Genomic DNA, 26549 nt, shown 5'->3' with positions numbered 1-26549 from the left:
ATCGGCAGACCCCACTGGGCTCTGGCAGTCCCCACCGGGCTCCTCAGCCCCTCCAGGCATCCTCCATCCTGGCCGCACGGACGTGGCGGCTCAGCTAAAGGAGATAGTAGGAGAGGGGGAAGCAGTGTTGCTTGCCCAGACTCCAAAATAAAGCCAAGGGGGGAGAGTGGGGAGAGTTATCCACGCGGGGTCACAGAAAGGCCTCCGCCTGTAATGAGTTTAATACTAACATTTGTACAGCTCTGAAGGTCACAGCTGGAAATACTGGGAAATCCTCTCTCCTCATGTTCCGGTCTGATTCCCAGGAGTTTAATGCCAGCAGCAGGCTGGGCTTTCTCATCTTGGACTGGGGCCACCGTGCCCTAAAGGGCTTCTCCAACTTTCAAGGTCAGAGTGGACAGAAAGGGAAAAATGAAGTGCTTGTTAAATGTGCTCCCTCTTTTTAAAGCATCTACTCCCTGTCTGCTCAACAAACGGCACAATCTATTGAATTAAACCTGCCCAGCCCCATCAGAGAAGGACACGTGAGCAACCCGCAGAGCCAAAACACAGAGTGCAGACAGTGAGACCCACCCAAACAAGGACATTTGTGGCCACCAGAAAGCATCAGCTTCCAGCCCTTCAGCTGCACACAGACTCTCAGCTGGGCACAGCTCTGCTGGAGGTGGTCACCACCACAGCTCTCTGGCCTCCCGACACAAGTGCAGTCTGGTCCCTTCACTGCTAAAAAGAAGCAGACACAGAACAAAGACAGCCAACACTTTTTTTTCCTAGACATCATCTAATCATGTTTATATCAGCAAGCTGCATTCATCATCTGCCAATAACCACAGAGAGGAACTGCCTCCACATCACCCTTTATAGGCAACTCCAAGTAATTATGAGCTAAGGAATCCTCCTAAAACCTTCTTCTGCTTCATTTTACTAACTGGACAGCTTACTCTGCCCTGTTCCAGTCCACGTCAACCTGCAACCACTGAAACCGTTGCAGCCTTGAGGTATTACAGCAGGGACTGTACAAAACCACAACAATCCCTACATGATGGCAGACAAGTTTCACTCACTGCCCCCTCTGATCCAAGGTTTATTTTGCTTACTGTGCACTCCTACTGGCAAAATAATCAAAGAAACCACCTACTTAATGTATCTCTAGGAGCCATGTGTGACTATGGAGATCAACACCTTGCAAATCAGTGGCTGCAGATGTCAAAAACACACTTCCATCCATCGTGAATATCCAAATCATAAAATCTGACCTTGCTCTGCAGGAAGACAAAATGGCAACCACGATATCCAGAGAAGATGGAAGGGTGTAGCCTCCTACGTTAAAGCCATTTGCTTTCCTCTCATTTCCCCTCACTATATTCACAACTTAACAAAGGAAAGGGCAGGCTAAACCACTGGATTTGCTCCTAGCTCTTCTGGAACAATGCAGCCCATGTGTGGCGGCTGGGTGCAGTTTGTGGGTTTTTATAGACACAGGAACTGCTGAACCATGTCCCCTCTATCTCATTTGACAACCACCTGTTTCACGAAGCACAATGGAAATCACATCTGTCCTCAGGAAGCCAGGTACTCTGCCAGGAAGCACAGACCATGGATCAGCAGAGCTGTACTGTTTGTGGTACGGCTGCTTTAATTACATCTATCACGGAGAATCCTGCCAGCGAGGAGAGAGAGGGTCTGAGAGGATTAAGAGGAAGCAGTAGCTCTACTGTGCTGATTCAGCCAGCAGCCACTGACTGACTCTTCAACCCTTTCTACTCCTGCCTTAGCACAGCCCTGCCATCGGGTGCCTCCGTGCTCCCCCAGGTAGAAAAGGTGCTCCTCCTCTTTCTCCTCTAATGCCAGGCACTCCAGAACTGACCTGCTAACTATTTTAAATTACAGTGACAAAACCCCCTATCCTAAAAATTAATAAATTGCCCCTTAGAATCACTCAGGTACAGACCTCAAGCAGTTCATGCCAGACCAGTGTTCTAGCTGCTATTTAAAGAAGCGAAATTTGGCCCTGAGGTGAAAAAAGTCTCTGGCAAACCCAAGTTTGGATTTGGGTGGACTGTAATGCAAAAAGCCACAGGTCAGGGAAGCAAACGGAGACCACATCCTTGCCTCCTCAGCTCTTGTTCTTCACCTGGAGCGTGCTTCATGTCCTACAGACAAGCCCAAAGTCGATTTGAAATAAATACTCATTGTCAGTCTGGTTCATTAAACTGCTAGAATTTGCACTGTTTTTTAAACAGCAAATAGACACAGAGAAAAACTTCCCTGGGATAATTCAGGGATACTATATGTTTTTAGAATGAAAGGATGAGATGCTTTCATTCTTGCTGGGCTCTGGGCTCAGCTGGGAACTGCTCCAACATCTCTGTGTGCCTGTTTGGAACAGGCAACAAGCACTGCCAAGCCCTCTTGAGGAAAACTTGTAAATAAACACGGTGCCACATTAGAAACCTGATTCGATTTTCAGCCTTGGTGTGCTGCAAAAGAGTTGGAGAGCATGTATTCTTCAACCCCCACCCAAATCAAGGACATGAAGCTGCTCCTTCTTCCCCTAACACAGCTCCAATACCTCAAGTGAACAAGTTGGAAGACAAGGAAAACCCTTCGTGTGCAGGATGCCTGGCACCACAAAGCTCTCAGCCATTTTGGTGAAGGGAACTGAATGTTGAGAGAGAGAGAAATCTTGAATGCTGCAAGAAGCAGCCCAACTTATCATGTGGGGGTTGCTATGGCAACCCACCCAGTTAATGCTTCACAGGGGAAAAAAAAAAATAAAGGCTGGCACTTTTGCACAGGCACATCAAGACGAGGAGATAAAAATAATGTCAGCTCCCTGCCCCCACTAATCCCTCACTTGGATGGTCCCTGAGCTATGGGAGAGGGAACACGAAACGTTCATGTCTGGCCTCGCTGTGACAGGCATCTCAGCATTACCCTCCGCCATCCGCAACCACATCAGCTCGCTTCAGTGCAAACCTCCTCTTTATTGTGCAAAGCTTGTTCGTTGCAGAGCCCCTCCTGACTGCCAGGAGCTAACACCCCCCACCGCTGGGGTCACCAGTCATCCCAGCCTCGAGGGCACCAGAGCTGTGCAAAAGCCAAACAGCAACAGTGCTGCTGGAAGATAAAGCATGAAAAGGAAGGGAGCACCCTTTACGTGTGCTCACCGCTGCTCCTACAGAGCAGCCTCTAGCTGGTACAAAACCAGTAACAGTTTGCAGAAAAGCCATACAGGATAATACATACCAATTTAAAATGTTGAATTTAATAGATGTAGGCATCCTTCCCACGCACTTTAAAAACCATTCCGAGGAAATCTACAGCAAGGGAAGACTTCTCTGGTTGTGTTTACAGGGTGCCTGGAGGGTTATAAAAGCTCATTCAGTTTTCACACTCAAGTTTTGAAATGCCCTCTCCACATACTTGCTGACATCCAGATCCCTGTCGTATACAGTACAGACAACCCCAGCTATACTTTTCACACATCTTTCCACCTGCAGAGTTACAGTTGCAGCTGATGTGCTGTTCCCAATGCTGAGGACTATGTCTGCAGTCATCAGGTGTGCACAAGCCCCAGTTGCGTGCCCTTCTTCCCCCCAACAGAATGGTTTGGGTTGGAAAGAACCTCAAAGCCCATCCAGTTCCACCCCCTGCCATGGGCAGGGACACCTCCCACTGGCTCAGGTTGCTCAAAATCCCATCCAACCTGGCCTTGAACACATTCAAGGATGGGGCAGGCACCACTTCCCTGGGCAACCTGGGCCAGGGCCTCCCCACCCTCATTGTGAAGAATTTCTTCCTAATGTCTAATCTAAATCTTCCCGCTTCCAATTTAAAGCCATTCCTCCTCATCCTATCACTCCATGCTCCTGTAAAAAGTCACTCCCCAGCTTTCCTGTAGCCCCCCTTGAGTGACTGTGCTATCTTAGATGCTCCCTCTATACAAATACCTGCCTACATCATCACACATACACCCACGACTCCTGAAGACCATGCTCCACACTAGCCAAGCACTCTGTTTTCTGTCACATAGATGCTGCAGGATTTTTTTCCACTGTATACAGATTGTGCACCGCAAATCAGATTGTTCTTGATTTCCTATTGCTGCCTGAGCTTGGCTTAGCTCCCTTCATGCCTGCAGAAGAGGCTGACTGATTTCCAAGGTCTCTGCTCTGGATAGACAACATTTTGACCCTTTAAGACTGGCTGCTCTCACCAAGGAGCCACAAGGTGCAGCCCCTTTGCCATCCTGTCTCTCAGAGAAAACTCAAGCCATTCATCATTCCAATATTTATGCTCAGCCCTGAAAATTGTTTTCCTTTCTGGACTGAGAATGAGAAGGAGTAGATATTGGACAGACCTCCCCTCTGTGAACAAGAAGTAACTGCCCTGGCGAGCAGACTGCTTGTTTATGAGCCTTTAATGCTTTTCCTAGCAGTGTCCCCGGCAGGGAAACACCACCTCAAATTCAGAACAGGCTTGCATAAGCCAAAACCTGCACATGCACAGGGGACTGGGCGGGGTCTGGGACTTGGATCCCTTTGGGCAGCAGGTACACTCTGAAAACTGCATGGAAAACTCTCCCTTGCATCCAAGAAACACACTGAGCTACATTCCTGCACGTTACTAACACTAAATAAACACCTTTATTTTTTTTTTCCAGCCCTTTAATACAGGCTGTATTTAGAGGTATGTTACTGTATACATCCTGGAAATTCTAAGCCCTGGTGTTTGTCCAGGTACTTTTTGGGTATTGTTTTCCAGAACTCAATGCCAATAAAATCAAGCAGCACATACGCACATAGACAAGCCTTTGTGTGCTGTAACTGAAGTGCTGCTTAACCACGCTGGAGTCCAATGAGGTGGCAATTTTACAGATATGCCTTTAGGCATCTCCTCAGCTCATTCACTTCAGCGGTGGCTGAAAACCCATTAGTGTGTCAGATTACCACACAATTCATTCACATTTGCTCATTTAATTTCTGAATTCTCACTGCTAGTAGAATACACCGACGCATCAATTATTTTAGCACCGTGCAACGACTGCGTTTTTGCAAAGAGAAGCTTGTTCAGCAAGTGTTACTGCGTTACCTTGGCTGGGCTGAAGTGCTAGCAGCTGCTTTGTTTAAGTGGTGAACAAGGCTGAATCTCCTCCCAGCTGACAAATAAGCATGGACACACACATTGAAGTTCATTTCCAAGTCTCCTAGAAGACAGCTCTGGGCTTCTTTTCACAGGAGTCCAGGAAATACAAGTGATTCCAAGAAACTTTTTTTTGTACTGAGAGGCTTGGTCAGATATACTTACCTTCCAGAATCAAGTCTCCCATCATGGGAAAGAAGTGGTTTTGGTCTTTGGCTATGATTCTGCATCTTCTATCTTTGAATGTTCACCTTTCTCCTCCTAGGACCACAACTGCTGCCATCTTTCATATAAAAAAACAAGCAGATATGTTATACATTAGACATCACACAAGACAAAGCAGGAACAGCTTTTCCAGCTCCAGTACTAGAGACCTGAAAGGTCTTTTGTCTTTAGCAGTCAGGAAAATCTCCAGGGGCAAATTCAAAGATGCTGCGTAAAATAGCAGAAGTTACACAGAGCTTTGCATCTGTAAAATGTCACTTTGTCCTTCAAAACCACCGTTATTCAAAGGGAATTCCTTGCTTGCACTTCACCACCTAATCAGGCACCTTCTCCTGGCTGGGTGTTCCACTATAGTTTGCTTACTTTAGTAGCTGTTTTATTAAATTTAAACAAAGAAACAACCAGAAAAAAAACCAAATTCAGAGCAATTGTAGGTTTCTATCCAGAGGCAAAATACTGTACAGGAAAGCAGAGATTACATGGAGAAATCCCAAGCGGTGGAATGGGAGAGAGAGAACACGTATGCAAGGATGTGTGACTACATATGTGTGAGCTATGGGGAGGGGGTAAAATATGCCTGGTGCTGTGGCACCAGCGTCATTCCGCAGATCCGGCAGATAGCGCTGTCTGCTCCGCACCCTCCTCTCCTCCGAGAGATTTCTCAGGCAACGCAGATCGTAGAGCTAGGGAAACTATGTCACTGTTTCTGTGTACTGGCCATCTTTCTACCTGCATCTGCTTGTCATCTGATGTTATTACTGTTAATTATAACCTCAGGGAGTTCCCGTCACAGACAATGTGCTTTATGAACACTGGACTAAGAGCTCAGTGTAGCCTTTTGTCCCACAATTTTATGACTGAGTTCTTCATTGTCCCAGCTGGTGACTGACTGAAGTACTTTCTCTATGAAAACATCCTTTAATTTATCTACAACTAGATGACGTGTCTGCATCACTTATATCTTTTCCTCGGGTACTGTGAAACCCTACAGAAGAACATAAATTCCCATAGAACAGGGGTGCAAACCTACTTTAAAGTCACACATGGTTAATCAGCTGCAATACTTCACAGTTTGCATGCAAGTGCAAATACTCCCCTTCCAACCCAAAGATCTGAAGATCTTGACCTAGCAAACCCATGAAATCCCTGCAACTCAATAGTTCTGCTGTTGGTGTCTAAAAGCATTTGGCCATAAAGGACTTAAGCGATGCATAGTCTCGATATCAGCTTAAGACTAAGATTTCTGTGACCTGATAAAAGCAAGAGGGATGCAGAAGTTCCTCCCCAGACTAAACCCTGGAATACAGGACCAACTCTGCCAACTCTGCTTGCCTTGCCTTCCCCTCTCCCTCAGTTCCCCTGCTTCACCTCTTTGCCCTGCTCGACTCCTGCCCCTCCCTCTGGAACCCTTACTTTCTCTGTCAATCCACTTTGCCCGTGCCTCACCAACTCACCTGTAAGCCTTACCTGCCCTCTTCTCCTCTCACTGCCCAGGTGATGGGTGCTCACTCTTTGCTCCACGGTGCCTCTAAAGATCAGGTGTTTTCCACTGAGCAGCGAGGACACTACACAAAACCAGACTGCATGCACTAAGCTAGTACAGTGAGTCACTACTTTTTACAAGAAGCTACAGACTATATGCAACACTGTTTTGTCTATAATTAAAGACCTCAATGCTCTGAGAAAGATGAATCCATAACTGTTGCTATCAGGTACAGATCTCACTGTGTTCCTGCCAGGTCTCAGCTCGTTCTCCAAGATAAATAAAATAAAAAGGAATCAAAAAAAATCTGAGATCGGAGAAGCTGGAAGGCTCAGGGTATAATTTAGTTCCACTAGCAGCCCTTGAACTGAGCATAACAAAAGCACCTTTACCTCCACAGCCAGGTGATAGCATAGCCAGCTACCTGAGTCATGTAATTACTCACAAGTCACACGGGTTACTTATTTCAAGGTCAGTTGAAACTAGGTCATCAGCTCAAGGCTGTGTTTTGGCAAGGACTAAAAACTAGTGCTAACTGCCAGCAGTGTATAGAGGATGAATCCAGTTCAAGAGTGTTCTTGGTCCTGGTGGTCAAGTGCCTTTATTACCTGCCCACCCTCACTACTAAACAAACCCAAGCCCAACTTTTTGGATGGTACTTACTTCAGAAACAGAAACAATTTCAGTCCAGCAAGGGTGGTGGAGTTGTCCAACTCCAGAAGAAGGGACGCTGTGATGTACACTCCTCGATCACTCTCACACGTGCAGAAATACAGAACATTAGCACCATACTTCCAGAAGGCTGTTATTATGGGTACTACTTCCTACTGATAAAAAAAGAGAGGGAATTTATTATTATTCATACTTGAAAGAAGCTTGCTGTTCTGAAGAGAATTAAGTTTTATCTGCAACTTACATAACATTTCCTTTATTGTTATTCTCATGCATAGATTTGAATAAGAACAGGAAACCACTTATACCATTATCTCTTTTTCTTTCCTATTTGTATAGATTCACACAGGATCCTTGTCCAGGTACAATTATCCAGTGATAACAACTGATTTTTGATAAGGAATCATGCTGATTGTACCAGAGATAGAATGAAAGAACAGTACGCACACATATTCCACTTAAAAGATACACATAGATCCCTCTATACAAAAGTGGCTTTGTTGGAAGCCATCCACATGGCCACAAATGCCCAGTAAGAATGAGGTGAAAGGCTACTTACGTGACCCACTAAGCAGTGGCAAGCTCGTTTCCATTCCAATGGCACGACTCACGGCCACCAGCCCCTAACAGTCCATGAGTTATTAAATTCTGATCATTCATGCACTCAAGCACTCACGGTGCATCCAATGTAAACAACCCTTGATTAAACATGGTTTTGGTAGTACAGTTTTCACACTAAAACCCCAAGACATTTTATATTATCAAGACTCTCTATGGGCAGGATCAGCAGAACAATAGCTGGGAGCCTGAGGGAAGCAGAGATCATGCTGAACCCTTATATGTTGTGAGCAAATGGGGTGTCCACTTTTGTGGTTGAACAAAGCCCTTGGGGGAGAGAGAAAATTAATCTTTTCAATAAAATACACAAGCTTGATACTGGAATTTTCATCAAAACCCAAGCTATGCATTAAAAACCACAGCCCTGACAAATGTCCTCAGTCAACTGCACTTAAATGTACTCCAAGTGCCTGGCAAGGATTATGTTCTCGTCTCCTGCACATAACTGTTCTCCCTACCAGCTGCTCCACGTTCCCAGACGGCCATGGTGCAAGGTGCTCAATAGGGTTCAGATTGCTCACCAGAGGGCAACTCCCCACGCTTTGACAGTAATCTTTCCTCCTCCTACACCCATCCTGATGTAAACCACACAAGGAACAACACTTCCTAACAAAGGAGCTGTTGGTTCTACAAATAGCCTTTTTCTCACATACCACAGACATTACCACCCTTTCCCAACATCTAAAAGCAACAACACACAAAGAAGCATCAACACTGGTTGTATCTCTAAGAAATGAAGCACATCAGAGCAGCACACCAAAGGCACAAGCATGAAGCTGTTTCTGAGGCAGAAATAGCCTTTCACACATCCTCAACAACAGCTGGAAGCTGATTCCGATTTAGAAAAAAATGTGTTTCCTCTAAGATGCCAGAGTGCTCCTAAACTGTAACAGAGTATTGAGCATGATTTTCTTTTCCCAACTACTGCGGGGTCCATAAACGTAGAATTTGAATGATGATATAGACAAGAGGGTCAAGTTTGCACCTCCCTCTACTTTTAGAGGGTGCTACCTAGCTATTCATCTGTGAACTAACAAAGTTTTTTAACAGCTGAACCCATGGGGTGTCAAATCCTCCCTCCCACGAGGAAGAGAGGAAGCAGAGGTAGATCGAGGTGAAGGGATTTGCTCAAGGCCACAGATTAAATCTGGGGTTGAGGTGAGTGCCCGTAACAACCTGTTTCCTGTTCTAATGACCAGGTTACGGAGCATCCGCCCCGTCACTGACCCCCATACCTTCATTGCTGTCCCATGATCACACACGGGCATGTTTAGCAATATATCAATCTTTCTCCTTCCCTCACGCATCTTGCTCAGCAAAACCTTCTCACCTCATTTCCCTTTCTAGGCAAAGCTTTACAGTCCCTTCTCTTCCCCATCGCTCTCTTGAAAAATACAGGTGCCAACACGCAAACAGGAAGCACTTTGGTATTTTAGAGCACTGAAAGCCTTTGCCTGTTGACGATAGCAGCATCCTCTTAACCTAGATAACTTCACAAGCAGCTGTAGGGCAGACACCGCAGCAGCACAGCACAAGGTCCTCTTCCCTGATAGTTCTTCAGAAGAAGTAGGAAACGCCAGGCAAGGCAGGCACAGAAGAGGGCAGTGCACAAAAGGCTTCTCTTTTGACAGGGGAGGTTGGCGACATCAGTATCTTCATCTGCAAGAAACAACCAATCACTGCAGAGGACGGGGGAGCAAAACAAGCCCTAAAATGGTAAATTGGAACTAAACCAAATTTTTCCATTTTAACTTCAGAATCCTTGACTGACTGAAATCCAGCAAAAGAAAAAAATCCCTTTCTCTCTTGGTAATATCCTAGTACAAAATGTTTCATGTCTTTTTCCTCCTCCTCCACTTTTTTTTCCTTCTTGGGGCATTAAGTAATTTGCATTTAATGATATGCAAATTAGTAAATATGCAAATAGCCACACAGGTCTCTACAAACTGACTGCATGTTCCACTAATTTACTGTTTTCAGATGAAAATAATCAGCAGCCAGCTTGGTAGCTATTCCATGCCTCACACTCAAAACTAGCATGAAACAGAGCAACACTGAACACAAGCACAGGAACCCAGGGCACAATTCCAGCTGCAGGCTTAGATTGATAAGGAAGATCTAATGCAGTTAGAAGCATTTCCAGCAGCATATATAGATTTTCCTGTGTGTTATTTTAGTCTCAAAGCCAAAATGCTGGCTTACGAGGTTCAAGTCTTCTGATTTAATCTGGAAAACACAACACAGACAAAAGCTCCACTGCAAGAAGGAGGACTCTCCTTGACTTGTTCTAGTTTTGATCTGGTATTGGCATTGTCAGGAAAAGGATGTCCTTATGCTAAGGGTGGCAGCATTTCACAGTCACATGGAAACACAGAAAAACATAGAAAATAAAAGAGCTTACACTTCAAAAAGCCCATATAAACAGCGCTCAGACTGCAACCTGCTCTGTCCCAGTCTAATCAAGCAGAACTTGAGCTTAGCAATGGAAAGGAGCCATTTATCACAGCAGGCAGGAAAGCTCATCAGCTGCACATTGAGACTATCAGCCACTAATTTTTTTTTAGATTTATGTCTCTACGTTTCTGAAAAACCTTCCTGACCAAACTGCAAATTCTTTTGCATTTAGAATGGAATAGAATGATAATATCTTCAGATATGGATGTACTAAATGGCATCAAAGTGCTGAGCAGCAGCTGAGAGAAAACTTCAGAGAGAAAAAAATCAAGAAGAGAGTACAAGGCATCCCCGAAGCAGGTTGTAGAAGAGGCTAGAACAACTACTAGATCACAAAAAGTAGCTGGATGCATTAAATAGCAGACCTCAATGCTCACCTCAGCAACAAGAAAGGAATCTTGGAAAAGGTGATATTTTACCACCTTGTGTCCTAAAGAGGCTAACCCAGTCTTTGTTTCAACTGGAATTTCCTATGGCAACCAGAAAAAAGCTTCACAGCCATCACCTGAAGTGGCCCAAGAGTGCAGTTCACATGTGATAGAGGTTCTTGGGTTTTGATGCAGTTCTTGGAAGTAGGAAGGAAGCAGCATTCCTGCAATCCTTACTTCCATTGCCAGCTGGTTGCTATTAGGCATTTTATCACCCACCTATCTCACGTGGCTTAGAATACTTCCCGCAGGGAGACTGGCAAGCCCAAACTGGCAAACAATACTAATATAGGGCACGCAGTCCTGATGAGCATTAAGATAGAGATAGCAAAAAACTCGCTGTCAGTTAGGACTTGAGATGTATAAACTACAGATGTTCTGGGTCAGTAGAAACGTTTACCTTTTTCATATCTTCATTTCTGCGGGGAAATTAATAATCTGCTTTTTCTCCCAACAGATTCTCAAGAAGCATCCCCCTGACTCCACTATTTGATTGTCTTTTCCTCCAAAGTTCTTCCAAACCACTCTTGCCATTCCTGTGTAGCCACTCAATTTTCCCATTCCCCAAAGCAATGTTCTCTCATACTGCTTGCAGGCAGGTTTATCCATGTCCTGAATTCCCAACAAAACTGTTCACCCTTGGGGTGTAACAACCTGATCAACTCATCATTTTCTTCAGAATCAGTAGGAGACAAATTAGCGGTATGAGAACTACATACATAAGTATGACAACATTTATGGCACTGAGCAACCAGAGCACGTACCCACAGGATCTCAAGAGATGTCTGTGAGGTAGAAGAATATCCATAGGGAAGCAAACACGTCAGAACTAGGATGGGTTTCTGGGAGCGATGGAGACAAGATGCTGAGGAGCACATGTCAAAGAATCAGGCAGGGAGTTAGAAAATGATGAGGTAGCATGACGGTTTGGGACGTGCTCCAAGGCAGCGTCCTAACATGCCCTGTATTACAAAAACCTCTACTGGAATCAATGCCTAAATCCCATCTCCTCTCACTCATCAGGAAATAGCCTCAGTAAAAAATATAGAGCGCTAGAGTATTGAATAAAGATTGCTGCCATTGCCCTGAGCTTAGTCTGAACCTCAATTCAGGTGCTGAGTCCCGAGGAGACTCAGGGAAGGAATTATGCCATTTGTTCTTCCAGGAGACACACAGACTAGGAGGCCAAGCTTTGCTGTTTATCAGCTTGTAATGCAAGAATAGAAATTAGTTCAGTAAGCACGATATCTCAAAAGGGGAGATAATGATCTTCAAAAGCCCCTTCTTCCAGGATGGTTCTAACCCATGTGCGTAGGCAGAATTTGAGAATAAAAGTGCAGAAGAATTGCTTGATCTCAAGGCTGCACTGGTCTCCCTAAGACAAGCAGCAGTGCAAGTAATTCAGTGCTCACGAAAGAAGAGGAAGATGCTCATGCTGAAGTTCCCAGGGCACCCAGGCAGAAGCACGTTCCCAGCCCTGGGTGCTGTAACTGCGTCAAAAATCAACCCAACGTACAGCAAAGCAGTGATTATAACATCAGATTTAGCCCAGGCGCACACAGCTTTAAGCTATTCTTCCTGAGCGTCCTACATAACAAACCCAAACAAATTAAGGAATGAGTAATGAAAAGGTAGGAGGTGCCAAGGCTTGTTTTGGTTCAAGAAAGGATTCCCATCCCTTGCTTGGAATCTAAATTAGATTCAATTTAGATTAGAGTGAGGCAAGGCCAAATTCTCTGGATGAATGAGTTGCTGCAGTACATCACTTGTATTTTGCAGCCATTCTTTAATAAATGTATTTTTCATCTCCTGCTTCTGCTTTTGTTTCTGATTTTGTTGGCTTCGTGCCATGCCCTCCCCTGTTCCTCTGGGTGAGGAGATCCCTTATTATCTTTCTCATTAAAGAAAGAACTAATTTGTTGTCTAGTAGAGAGAGAATGTGCTCTTGGCCAGATAAAAAGATTATCTCCATAAATATGACTTCTAATGCAACACGTTCTCACAAAACCAAAGGAATTAATCATAACCAATGATGTCACATCCAAAAGTGAAGGCTCTCCCTCCTGCCCAGCTATACAGCCAGGGCTTTTGCTGAAGGAAAAATCCAGGGAAAAGGGATTTCATGCTTACCATGACTGCAAAAGAGTCTCTGTCTGCCTGCCAAACTTTGCATAGTCACAGCGCTGACATGTTCAAGGCAGATACACAATTGCAGTGACATGTTTGACTCAGGCAGCATTTCCAGAGGTTTGACAAGGAAATCACACGATGGGCAGATTTGCAAAGCTTCATAACCTACCTTCAGGTTGTACATTACTACTGATGGACTAACACATATTGCATTGCATCAACAGAGCGCTTCACAAAGCAAAACCTCTGGCTAAAGAGTGTTGAATGGGTTAGAAATATAAAATGAGACATCAGGAAGTGCCATACAGACAACACCAAAGGGATGGGAGCAGTGCCAGCTGTGGGGGAAGCTGAGTCTGTCTACCCCCAGCCACTGGGAAATGCTCAGCCATTACCTGGTGAGCTCATTGCAGCCTAGGCTTGTGATTTCTACTCTTGATCCCACAGATATCATTTGAGATATCAGTGATATCAGCCAAGATGTTCAGTCGGTGCTATCTCCCACTCAGCAGAAATCAAGAATACGCAGCAACTTAAAATAGATCCTCACTTCCTTACTGGACCGAAACTCTTTAGCCTCTGACTCACCTCCATAAGGAAGTCAAGCATACATAAATTATATGTTGATCCAGAACGGTGTGCCTGATAGACTTTTATGTGCCAACTACTTCAACACAAAAAGGGAATAATTCCTTTAAACATCTCAAATACTCATTTAGAGCTTGTTCTTCCTGGATAGTACGGCTTGGGTCAATCAAAAGGTCATCACTGACATGTCCTGCAGGATGCTGGAAAGCATCTGTGAGGCTTAAAAACCCCACCTACGGCAAAGCTAATGGGAATTGGGTTGATTCACCTAGAAATTCCACACGCGTGCCTGGCTTTCCTCTCTCTTACACTGAACATTTAGCAGTGCTGCTCCAATATATGCCAAAGGGGAACTGGCCTTCAGAGTTTGTAACTGGCAAAGAATAAATCGAAATATTGGGTAGGATAAATGATTTCCAGCCGATAAACTAGGTGTTATACTAGATCAAAACTTGTTTTCAACAGGCACAATCATATGGCGTGTTATCAGGAAAGCATGTGCTGCCTAGCTGATAACAAGCAGGGATGCATCCAAAGACAGGCAGTACTTGTGGCAGAAGAAATGGGTACAGACCAGCAGCACCTTCAAGCCACCAAGAGTGATAAACTTATTCTGATGCTACACAAGATTTCATAGAGCCCATGGAGAAAGATAAATGGGGTGATAGAGAGGGGGAGACTAAATCCCATAGGTCAAATCTCTCCTTGGAGGGAAAACCTGCAGTGGCTCCTGATTCTAATTTCACAGTCAAGTGACTAAGGTAGCTGAGATGATTTTGAAAGAGAAGGCAAAAGCAAGGAACCTATCTGGGGATAATATATCTTTCTGATGTGCTCCCACTTTCCTAATTAAACTTTTTCATTTCATTGGTCCAACTTCCTTTGCAAGTACTCCAAATTTTTATCTCCCCCTTAGAGAACCCGATTCCACCACGGGCAGCTGCAAAAATACTAAGCTTTCATTTTTAGTGCTTATGTTTTGCTTAAATGTGCTACCTTTGGCAGAACCAGCCCATTAATCACTCTGGTGAGAAGGAAAACACAGAACTGCTTTTCAGAGCACCAGACAATTCCCACAGAAGTGGTAATTTATTAAGACTGATTTTCTTTATGATGCTGTTTTCCCTTTCCGAATTTTGGTAGCCTTTAAAAAATTGTTTCACTATTATGTTTTAGTCTTTGTTTCCTACTAGCATAGCATATAATTATTCCTTTCTGGTGTTTGGTTTCCAGTGCATTAACTTTGTGATAAAATGATACTCATATTGTAGCATCATTTCAGCAGCTAATGACACACTTTAGGATGATAATGCAAGACAAAAATATTTGAATGCATTGCTGATTTTGTGCAATAACCCGATAAATATAGACATTGTTTTTTAAGGAGCTGCTCTCTTGAACAGATGCTCAGAAACTTCTGAAATTATTAATCTTAAAATACACTATGCTAGAGAGTAATCTATTTCCGAATGATACAGTAGCCTGAACCTTTACATGCTTTGAATACAAAGCCTCATTTTGCCAAGTAGTTTAAACATTCAGACTTCTGAAATAGCTAAAAATAAAGTATTTTTATGTACATGAATTATCAAAGTATCCAACTTGGCTTCCAATGAAGAAAGTACTGAGTCATATTTTAATTTGCCATAATTACAGTTTCCATAGGATAGAGAAATAATACATGTTTTGCATCTTTTCTAATCATCCTAAATGCACAGTGTATACAACGATGCCTGCCCAAATTACACTACAATTTAGAATCGTAGAATCAGGGAATGGTTTGGGTTGTAAGGGACATTAAATATCATCCAGTTCCACCACCCTGCCCTGGGCAGGGACACCTCCCACTGGATCGGGGGCTCCAAGCCCCATCCAACCTGGCCTTGAACACCTCCAGGGATGGGGCAGCCACCCCTGCTCTGGGCAACCTGTTCCAGGGCCTCCCAACCCTCATAGTGAAGAAATCCCTCCTTATGTCCAGTCTAAATCTGCCCCTCTCCCATTTATACCCATTGCCCCTTGTCCTATCACTACAAGCCTTTGTAAAACAATTAAACAAATTTAAAACAACTACATGAGAAGACAGAGATGGAGTTTACCATTGCTAAAAAGGATATGGCTGGTGTCCCATAAACCCCCCAGTAACTAAGCTCTGCACGCCCAAAATTTAAACTCACATTGACACCAAGAAGGATGAAAATTTCTCAAGCACAGTCAGCGTTACAGCTCTAAGCCCTGTAAATCTCATCACACAATGGTTTGCATTAAGTAAACCAGAGCACAGCTGTTTCCACAGCTTTTAGGGCACCTCATGGAATCAGGATCCCAAAATGCTGCCTATGCCTTTACTAACAGTTCTCCAAGCTCAAATTGTTTCACGGTCCATCTACAAGTTTGAAGAATTAAACTGTAAAAAAGATATTTGATTCAACCCTTCATTTTACATTCATATCAAATGCCAAAGTGCCTAATTAGCTGAGAGGGCAAGCTATACAGACAGTTTGGAAGCCAACCTATTTATCATTTGCATTTAAGCAATGCTTTCAGATTTGTAAAGTGCTATGCAAATACCAATTAACACCGTGATGCAGCAGAGCTTATTAACACGAGCACAGCGCTGATGTGATTATGCTGCTTCCAGCTCTGGAGCTGGCTCATTCACCAGCCCAGCGGTCTCTGCTCTGCCTGCTTTCCACCGTGCGATGGCATCACCATCTCCCTTTGCACTGTCCTGGAAAAAGCCTGGAATAAGGGTATCATAGAATCACCAGGTTGGAAGAGACCCACCGGATCATTGAGCCCAACCATTCCTATCAAACACTAAACCATGTCCCTTAGCACCTCGTCCAGCTGTCCCTTAAACCCCTCCAGGGAAGGGGACTCAACCACCTCCCTGGGCAGCCTCTGCCACTGCCCAATCACCCTTTCTGTGAAATATTTTTTCCTGATATTCAGCCTGAACCTCCCCTGGCGGAGCTTGAGGCCATTCCCTGTCATCCTGTACCCTGTCACTTGGGAGAAGAGCCCAGCACCCTCCTCTCCACAACCTCCTTTCAGGCAGTTGTAGAGAGCAATGAGGTCTCCCCTCAGCCTCCTCTTCTCCAGGATAAACACCCCCAGCTCTCTCAGCCGTTCCTCATAAGGCCTGTTCTCCAGCCCCTTCACCAGCTTCGTTGCTCTTCTCTGGAGTCACTTGAGAGCCTCAACATCCTTCTTGTGGTAAGGGGCCCAGAACCGAACACAGTACATCAAAGTGGATTTCCAAAGCACAAAGCTCAGGTTTGACACTCGGCGTGCTGATGATACTTGTGCTGCAAGGACAGCTCTGCAGACGGGCTATGCACCTTCAAGGAAGAAGCAATAAAGCTCATTTAATGGGATGTCCCAGTTATCCTCTGTTTTGTCCATCTTTTCACAGGGTTGTCACGAGCATGAACGTATGTAGCACTTAGTCCTTTGCCTTTTTTATGGCCTCAAGCTCTGCCAGGGAAGGTTCAGGCTGAACGTCAGGAAAAAATTCTTCACAGAAAGGGTCATTGGGCACTGGCAGAGGCTGCCCAGGGAGGGGGTTGAGTCACCTTCCCTGGAGGGGTTTAAGGGACGGGTGGACGAGGTGCTGAGGGACATGGGTTAGTGATTGATGGGAATGGTTGGACCTGATGATCTGGTGGGTCTCTTCCAACCTGGTGATTCTATGATTTTCAAATTCAGATCATCTCCTATAACAGTGTCCTCTTCCACTTCCAGGCACAGAGCACATGGCTTTTGGCCTAGGAGAGGAACAACCTCCAGCATCCTGGAAACCTCTTGGGTCAGACCCAATACCAAAATGACTCAGTTTGTTTTCCTTCTAAAAGTACAGGTTATTGCCCAGCTATTTTGGCTCATCTGCTTGCTTATGCTAATATTGTGCTCACCCACACGTAACTCACGATAGACCTCAGTCACTACCTACTTACTCATCACAAAAATCTGTATATTGAGCCGTGACACCATACTAAGATAACACAGTACTAAGCTAGGACCCCACATTTACTACTTGATCTTGCACAAGTCACTGCCTCTCTGTGACTCAGTTTCTCCATCAGTAATGGAGATGACGGTCCTTTGCTCATTATTATTAGATCTATTGATGAAAAAAAACAAGCCTAAGACATTGGTGTTTCTGCTCACTAAGTAGGGGCATTTTACAAATGCCTTTAAGTACGATACTAAAAACGTCCAGTCTGCAACCTTCCTCAAGCTGAGTACAGTAAAAAGAGATACCACAGATACAAAGAAAGAAAAGAAGAAGGAAAGAGCAAAGTCTAAACTCAGCTAACATCTTCTATTTATGATAACATTTCAGAACTGTTAAATATAAACCACTAAAAGAAGATGACAAAACATTTAAGCGCATCTTGGATCTAACAAAACTTTGCATTCTTTTTGGATAGAATAAATATTCAAAACATTAATTATGCTATCCCGAGCCACTTCCAAAGTCAAACAGAAGGTGATAACAAGTGAATTTGTTACTAGTCGAGCTCCAATCCTACAACTTTATATTTCTTACTTAACTGACTTTGCTGTAATTTACAATGAACGAGCGGTTGGACTGGTTCTCAGCAGCAGTCAAGCAGTATCCAATGCAAATCAAAGTCAAGGGCATTTCCCCAAGAGGAAAGTAGGTGAAAGGTGAGGTTGGATTTCCCTACAGCATTTACTGCCCCAAGTCTGCGAGAGGAAGGTGAAACTCTGCCCACGGCCAGAGCCACGCTCAGCGTTGGCGTACAGGGAGGCGATGGCAGCGGAGCAGGTAGAGCGCCTCACTCATGCTGGCTTTGTGGGAGACTGAAGAGAGCACAAAGGCTCCTTCTTTTCCTTAGGGCTATTGTTTCAAGGCTACCACGCCACGCGTACAGATCTACGATATGTAAAGCTTTCTTTGAACAGAGCTAAGTGGCTGGGAAGTATTTTCATTGTGATTTTCTTTATCATGGCAAAAGCACAAGTAACTAGCGGTGCACAACCAGAATCATAGAATCACCAGGTTGGAAAAGACCCACCGGATCATCAAGTCCAACCGTTCCCATCAATCACTAAACCATGTCCTTCAGTGCCTCATGCACCCATCCCTTCAACACCTCCAGGGAAGGTGACTCAATCGCCTCCCTGGGCAGCCTCTGCCAGTGCCCAATGACCCTTTCTGTGAAAAATTTTTTCCTAATGTTCAGCCTGAACCTCCCCTGGTGGAGCTTGAGGCCATTCCCTCTCGTCCTGTCCCCTGTCCCTTGGGAGAAGAGCCCAGCTCCCTCCTCTCCACAACCTCCTTTCAGGTAGTTGTAGAGAGCAATGAGGTTTCCCCTCAGCCTCCTCTTCTCCAGGCCTTTTAGAAACTGGTGAGAACCAGCACCGTGCTCATTCTTATGCTCATTGTGCAAAGACCCCGACACTTTCCTAGATCTGCATTTTACCCTTCAAATTGCTCATCTCCTACCTGCGCCGTCTCAGATTTCCAGCCTGACTCTGCAGTGAGACACTGGGTTATGAGTACGAAGGATGCTGTGGGGCCAAAGCAGAGGAACTGGTGGCAAGGGCACAGAGACCCGGCCAAGTACCTGCACGTGGCTTTGGCAAATATGGAACAAGTTTTTCTTGACCCTAAGCATTTTCTGGATGAGGCTGAGTACAAGGTCTGTGCGGGTGAGATTTCACACTGCTCTGGGCTGCATGCAGACCCATGTGATTTTCAAATTCCACAGGTAAAATGCTGCTTGCAACTTCATATCAGGGCTCAAACATCCCAGTTGTGTAATACCTTGAACTGTTTCAAGACTATTTTCTCTCACCTCAAAAGCCTTCTCTGAATACTACTCAAGGACACAAATGTGACCATTATTGCAAGAGCACAGAGTTTCAGAAGGAAATACAAATGGGAAAAAAAAATGCATCTAGATTCTCTGAAATATCGCTAGAAGTACAACAAACTGAGCAGAGAAAGCTCTCCTTCCCCACCTTTTTAAGTGGCCAACAGAATTCCACTACAATGATAGCACATGTAGCTGGAAAAAAAAAGAAAATAAAAGAATAGGGGGGCACGGCATTCCCTGTTAAATGCTTCAGCGACTGCCTTGCCTGCTCTGGTAGCAGCTCTGTACCCACTCACTTTTCTGGGAATGCAAAAATGCAAAGACAAAATGAAGAAATAGCTTAAACAGTCTTTTTGAGACATGCTTTATTCTCTTCTCCCACTAGGCACTGAAGCCCACTTCTTGCAATACCCTTGTCAACTATTGGACACCTAAACTTTGCTTCGTGCCTGCAAACCAGTCACTGTGGTTGCAGATGGAAACACCAAACAGGGGTCAATCTGTACGAGAGCCATGGTCGCTGGCTGTCAGCTCGTGTAAACCATGAGCCATCACTTTGTCAGTCTCAGCCTTTGGCTTTGCAAGCTATGACTAAAGATCCTGACTTGCTCTGCGAGCAGCTGTTGCAAGCTGTGAGCCAGCATCTTGGCATTCTCAGCTGAAACGCTCACTGCTGCTGCGCTCACAGACTGTCATGTTCAGTTAGCAGAACTCTCGGGTGACACTCAGCGATGCAAGGACATCACCAGGTAAAGAAAAGATCATCTGTTTGAACGACCCACATTCAAGCAAGTGACTCATTTTTAATCACTTTCCAATAGAGGTCACCCAGTCAGTAAACATCTGGCTGTGGCACCTCAGCCATCTTCTGATGAGGATTATCTTGCTAGCCAACATCTAGACCCACTGTTTTAGTTCTCAATTACTTGTGCAGTCACATCAGTGCATTGACCTGCTTTCTATCAGGAAAGAAACCTCCAAAAGCCACAGAACCAAAGTTTTCCAAGAGTGTCTTTGCCAAATAACCCTTCCTTTGTTTCCACGCGGAATTAGGAAACACTGCTTGCCCATTCAGAGTGATAAATAATGGACAACACCCTCCCAGAGGCTGCATATGGAAAACTTTGCTGCCCAGACTGCTGTTTCTAGGCAGCGTTACTTAAACCATGCAACTCACATACCATGTGTTTTACAAGCAAGACTACCCCAAAGCTTCCTTGCCTACATTTGCATAGGTGCTTTGGGGTAAACATACCTCTGCTTTCCAGCCCATTTTCTCTTCCCGTGTGTCCAGCTCCAGCTGCAGCTATGCCCGTACTCACATCCTTCTTCTAAGTGCCCCTTTTTCATCCTGTCCTCATCCTTAGCTTGCCTCTGCCCCCCAGCAGGCTGTGATGCCTGTCAGCAATGAGGCTGGGCGTGCTGCTCTAGAGAATAGATTCAGCCTGCAAATCACAGGCTGGCCCTCCAAGTTCTCCAGGCGCTGGTTTGGCACAAGAACCAGCACGTCAGGTAACACACAAAAAGGGAAATACCTGATTTGCCTAAGAATGATGAAAGCATCGAGACAGCTGAGAAAGATTAGAATTTGCAAATCCCTAGAAATCATTTATGATTGCAAATGAAATGTTGGAAATACCACCCCATTTAAAGAACATTACACTGGGTTTCCACGCCGGCTTCCAGGTGTGACTGTACCTTTGCACAGCCCCAGGAAGTTGCAAAGAGGAAGAAGAAAAGTTTTCCATAATGCTTTCAATCCCCGTTCGATCCGAATACAGCAATGGCTCATATCAATAACACTAGGAAGCAGGAAGATAAAATAGCAAGAAGAATAAGAAATCCCTAGATACCATGACTCGTTTGTGTCTTCTGTTTTCTTCCTGGGCGACAGAAAATGTCAATAGAAGATTACCTCCAAGTAATATTCCCAGTGTCCCTTCAGAACAAAAGTGCAAGCTTTCTACTTATCTTCCTGAGTTGTTTTTAGGCAGGGAGCAGCCAGCTCAGCAGTTAATGTTGTGCCTGGACAGACACACCTTCTTAGCTCACTCTGTCAGGTAAGCCAGGATTACTTTAGAGACATTAGAGACAGGCACGGCTTCTTGGTGACCTACATGAAACTGTTTGGACTGAGCACTTCTCCACATCAGAAAGCGACAGAGTACAAATGACAGTATTGTTGTAGGAATTTGAGCAGTAGCTCTGTAAACAAGGGCTAGAGGTGAAAAAATAGTCACTTCCCCCACGCCTAGCTCGCTCTTCCTCAGATGTTGTGAAGAAACAAACAATATATTGATATATATATATATGAAAGGATACGTTTAACCAGTGTTATCTCTTTGTGGGTATAAAAAACCTCATCTCAGCAGTATATTAGCTTCAAAAGAGTGAGGGTCAGCCAAATGCTTTTGTAAAATAGAGATGAAACTTTTCCCTAAACAGAACCAAGCTGTGGTGAGTCTGTGCCAAGTGCCTAGGGATATCAAGTCAGTGTGGTATTTATAGACAGGCACAATATAGTTCACCATTTTAAATGCCATCTTAGAAGCTAGGAATTAAGCCTATTGTTCCTCGCAATTTCCTACTCCTCTTTGATAATTAAGAAAATTAGAAAAAAACGCCACTGAAATACACCTTTCCACAAATTCCATACCGCACTGTGTAAAACCAGAATGTGCGATTCCCCTGTCACAGAGAGATGAGTGCTGCAGGCTCTCAGACAAGGAGTGGTTTATAACTAATGCCCAAATTACAGTGTCAAAATACTGCCTAAGCTTTTGTTTTCATTTGGCTCCTGAAAGCTCTATACAGGCTCTTGGTTCATCCCTTGTGGCTTGTGAATTATGCTTTAACGTCTTTGGGTTAAAATCATTCAAATAGAAAAGGTAAGATTTAGCAGTAGTTTTTCCCTCTGCTGAGAGGGGAGTTTTATTTCTCCCCTGAGTAGGGAAACAAGGAATCCTCAAAGCTTCCCACCTTTGCTAAGAGATAGACCCAAAATACACACTAGGTCCTTTCTAGTTGGTTTCACTAACAGGTTGCCTGCTACTGGATGTGAAATATCTAGCTGCAAAGCCCTGGTTTAAAGGCTACTTAAAGCACAAGGAAATGACACAGCTCCTGTACATACCTGCCAGAATGTGCCTAGCTCGCCTACAGCTCTATCTCACCTTTGAAAAATGACTTTAGAGAATCACAGAATTGTTTAGGTTGGAAAAGACCTTTAGGATCATCGAGTCCAATTGCAAACCCAACACTGCCTACTCCACCACTGAACCATGTCTCTAAGCAATACACCTGCACTTCTTCCAGGAATGGTGACTCCACCACTTCCCTGGGTACTCTCTTCCAGTGTCTGACAACCCTTCCAGTGAAGTAATATTCTCAAATATCCAATCTCCCCGGGCACAACTTGAGAACATTTCCTCTCATCCTATCACTTGTTACACACGACTGTCACCTGAAGTTCAGATTTTGTTTTACACTTGGCCTCAAAGGAAGAAAAAGCCAAACCACTGGAGATAAGCCTGTGCTAGGGCACCAAGACTGACACACACTGTTCTCTGAAATCGGATTTTCGATGGTGTGAAAGCTTTGAATGCTCCAGGTGAGCCCTGTATGCAGAGACAGCTCTGCTCCCTCTGCTGGCTCTCCCCCAGGAAAGGCAGCAAGTCTGCACCTCGCCTCGTGAAAGCAAATTGAAGCACAAATCTACCATCCGCTCTTGCATCTTCAGGTACTTCTAAAGGTGCACACTGCCGGTTCTCCTAATGCAGCCCCACGTCATACAAGATAGAGGGCATACAAATCACACAGCAAAGGTCAACAGGGAAATTGCAGGCAAATGCATTACATTCTCCTTACTCCAAAAGCTCTTACAAATATTTACACCTTTCCTTCACAACCAGAATGAGTCTGAGAATCTGAGCACACGTATCAGCAGGCTGCAGCCTTCACACGCTACACTGGAAAAAATGTGGTCTTGGTGTGTTAAATAACAGCAAAACATTCTTCTGGCTCTCTTCTTACAGGTCTTGCATGAAGATGTAGGAACTTAGAACAGAATTAAAGTTTGTCTTAATTCTAGTGAATAAGTGTGAGATGTAATAGTTCTGAAGAAACACGTTATTTTTCTAGCAATCAGAACAACACATTCAATTTTGTCTTCTAAACAGGGCTCAGCGATGAACGTTGAGACACGCTAGAAGCACACGTGATGATTACAGCTCTCTGGCGTTGACCCAAGCATATTCGTCTCTACACAAGCCACGTCTTGCCAAACCAAGGCACTAGTGCTCCATGGGCAGAGCTCTGATGTGTACAAGCACTTGTGCAGAACTGCAGCCCAGGTTCTATTTCTGGTACCTTTCCAGCAAGGCCAGATGACAAAACCCAGAACATCAGGGGAAAGTGACTACCATTAACAAGGATAATTCTGCTCCGAGGAGGCCTTATAGCACCCTTCCAGTACCTGAAGGGGCTCCAAGAAAGCTGAGGAGGGGCTGTTCACAAAGGCTTGTAGTGATAGGATGAGGGGCAATAGGTATAAACTTGAAAGGGGCAGATTTAGACTAGACATTAGGAGGAATTTCTTCACTATGAGAGTGGGGACACACTGGCCCAGGTTGCCCAGAGCAGTGGTGGCTGCCCCATCCCTGGAGGGGTTCAAGGCCAGGCTGGATGGGGCTTGGAGCCCCTGATCCAGTGGGAGGTGTCCCTGCCCATGGCAGGAGGTGGAACTGGATGATCTTTAAGGTCCCCTCCAACCCAAACTATTCTACGATTCTATGACATTACACTGGTCAATCACCGTATCTTGATTCACAGGGAAGACGACATTAATCTTCTTACAGTGCTTCTCCTCTGCGCTTTGTAATTCACACAAACCCAATCCCTTCAGTGGGTAAAATTAATGGAATTTCTCCCACAGAACTCTTTAACCATCATTTTCACACTTTGACCTTGGCAGCTCAATGCAGATCATTTGTCACCAGCAAACGTAGCTCAATACTTTGTAAATATTGTTAAGCTATACTACTGTCTATGGGGCTTTCCCCAGTTAATTTATTTGCTGCTAAATATACACTTAAGGCGACAGATGTTAATATCGCGTGTAGACCAGAGTGCATGGTACTTTGTTGCCAAATGCTTTTCTAATTTGCATTTCTAACATTTGTCCCCAGGCAAAAGTAGCCATGATTTATAGAAGACAAAAGCAAAAACTCACAAAAACTGACCCGGATAACGCTCTGAATCACAAACCACTACCAAAGAATTATAGAATAGTTGTTTTTACAATCTGTGAGCAGCAGGATATTATGATACACATTCGTGTTTTCTGTCTACCAGATTAGAAATACCAGTTTCCAGTTGAAACCTGTAAATGAGAAGGATAAACTCTGCCAGCCCTCTTTTCGTACTTCACAGAATCACAGAATCACAGAATAACCAGGTTGGAAGAGACCCACCGGATCACCGAGTCCAACCGTTCCTACCAAACACTAAACTTCCTATCCTACTGTCCTTACCAACAGGTCTGATGGACAACCCAACTGTATTCCTGGAAGGCATTTCCCCATTTCCAAGTTTCCTTTCACATATCCTCCTATTTCCCGCCTCAGCAGTCTAGTTTGATGTCAAATACACTCATCACACTCTTGATCATCCTGCTCAAGTATCTTTTCCAGCCACAGAGACACAATCTCAGTAACACAGGCAGATTCACTGGATGCAGTCAATATATCACTGCTTTTGCATAAAGCACACATTGTGAAATCTCCAATACCTATATACATATGAAAAGGTTTATATTCAAGCCCTTGTACATGATCCAGTTCTTGATACAATGAACAGCAGAAACTGAACGAGAAACCTCTCCAGATACACTTCTGTACCTTGTTTAACAGTCTCAGATTAAAGAACGCCGTGGAAAAAGACCTACATGCACCAACTGAGAAGTGAAAGAGCTTCATTTTTTTAATATTAATGTCATTTAAGGAGGTGCAATACTTCAGTTGCTGGAAAACTGTCCATAATTTGAACATGAATTTACTCATGCTCCTATTGAAGAAGTAAAAGAATGTCTCTTGGCTGTATTCCCTACATTAACAGCTTATACGTATGGCTTGAAATGGTCAACGTTAGTTATCTCCATTAATGTGTTATATCTCTTGCCACAATCTGAGTCATCCGCTAGTGACTGTGGTACCTCGCAGCATCTCAAATGATGCAATTTGAAGCTGAGGAATTATATAATGTAAAAGATCAACTGTTGAAGTGCTACATTGCCCAGCGAGGCCAGTTCTGTCAGACAATCTTCCCTCAGATAACGTTAGAGTACAGAAAACCTGTCACCATATTTGGCTTCGTTAAATTTCAGAGGTGAAGAGGTTAACTTTACTTCTAAGATATAGCGGGAGGGATCAAAAGTGTCATGAATCTCATTATCACTCCCATAAAGGAGCTGGAAATTGCTGCAAGACAAACAATTTAAATAAGCTGTTTAGGTAAATGCTCTTGCTGAAAATAGGAAGTGCTTTTGTCAACTAGGCATAAAGGTTAAAAACACAACAAATACAATGCAAGAATTAAAACTGAAGTCCAAGTTACAAGGCTTGAAGTAGCAGTAAATCCCTACTAGTATCTAAACAGGGCAGGGATCTGACTGTTAGGGACCCTAGGCAAGCAAAGAGAACTTCATGTAAACAGAGAAGACAAAATAGACACAGACTTCCTTTATCCTGCTATACCAGCTGGAAATCATATGGGGAGTCCGGTGCTGGAAAGCCTCTGGAGGAAACTCTTTGCTTCTAGCAAGATGAATAATACACCTGTTCCCCAGTTGTGAGCAAACACTACAAAGGAATAATTAGAAACTATCTGACCTGAAACCCACATGCCCATTACTGTGGTATTTTTCCACCTACTACAGGTGAAACAGAAGATGGGCTG

General features: G+C 44.3%; 1 protein-coding gene across 2 annotated transcripts in view; it reads right to left on the bottom strand.

The window, feature by feature from the left end:
* The window catches only part of SCN3B (sodium voltage-gated channel beta subunit 3), a 59912-nt gene that overhangs the window by 6197 nt on the left and 27166 nt on the right, over nt 1-26549 (bottom strand). The window contains exon 2 of one of the 2 annotated variants that reach the window (XM_069876557.1): nt 7517-7677. Coding sequence is in view for 1 of the 2 variants with exons in the window: in XM_069876556.1 (XP_069732657.1) it covers nt 7246-7267 (22 nt within the window). In the remaining variant the exon portion in view is untranslated. Of the gene's footprint in view, nt 1-7245; nt 7283-7516; nt 7678-26549 lie in introns of those variants that run through there. The other variant, XM_069876556.1, reaches the window with a different exon arrangement.

The sequence above is a fragment of the Phaenicophaeus curvirostris genome, chromosome 25 (genome assembly GCF_032191515.1).
Source record: "Phaenicophaeus curvirostris isolate KB17595 chromosome 25, BPBGC_Pcur_1.0, whole genome shotgun sequence".
NCBI lineage: Eukaryota > Metazoa > Chordata > Aves > Cuculiformes > Cuculidae > Phaenicophaeus > Phaenicophaeus curvirostris.
The sequence above is the reverse complement of the archived record's forward strand: the minus strand, read 5'-3'. Positions and strand labels throughout refer to the sequence as shown.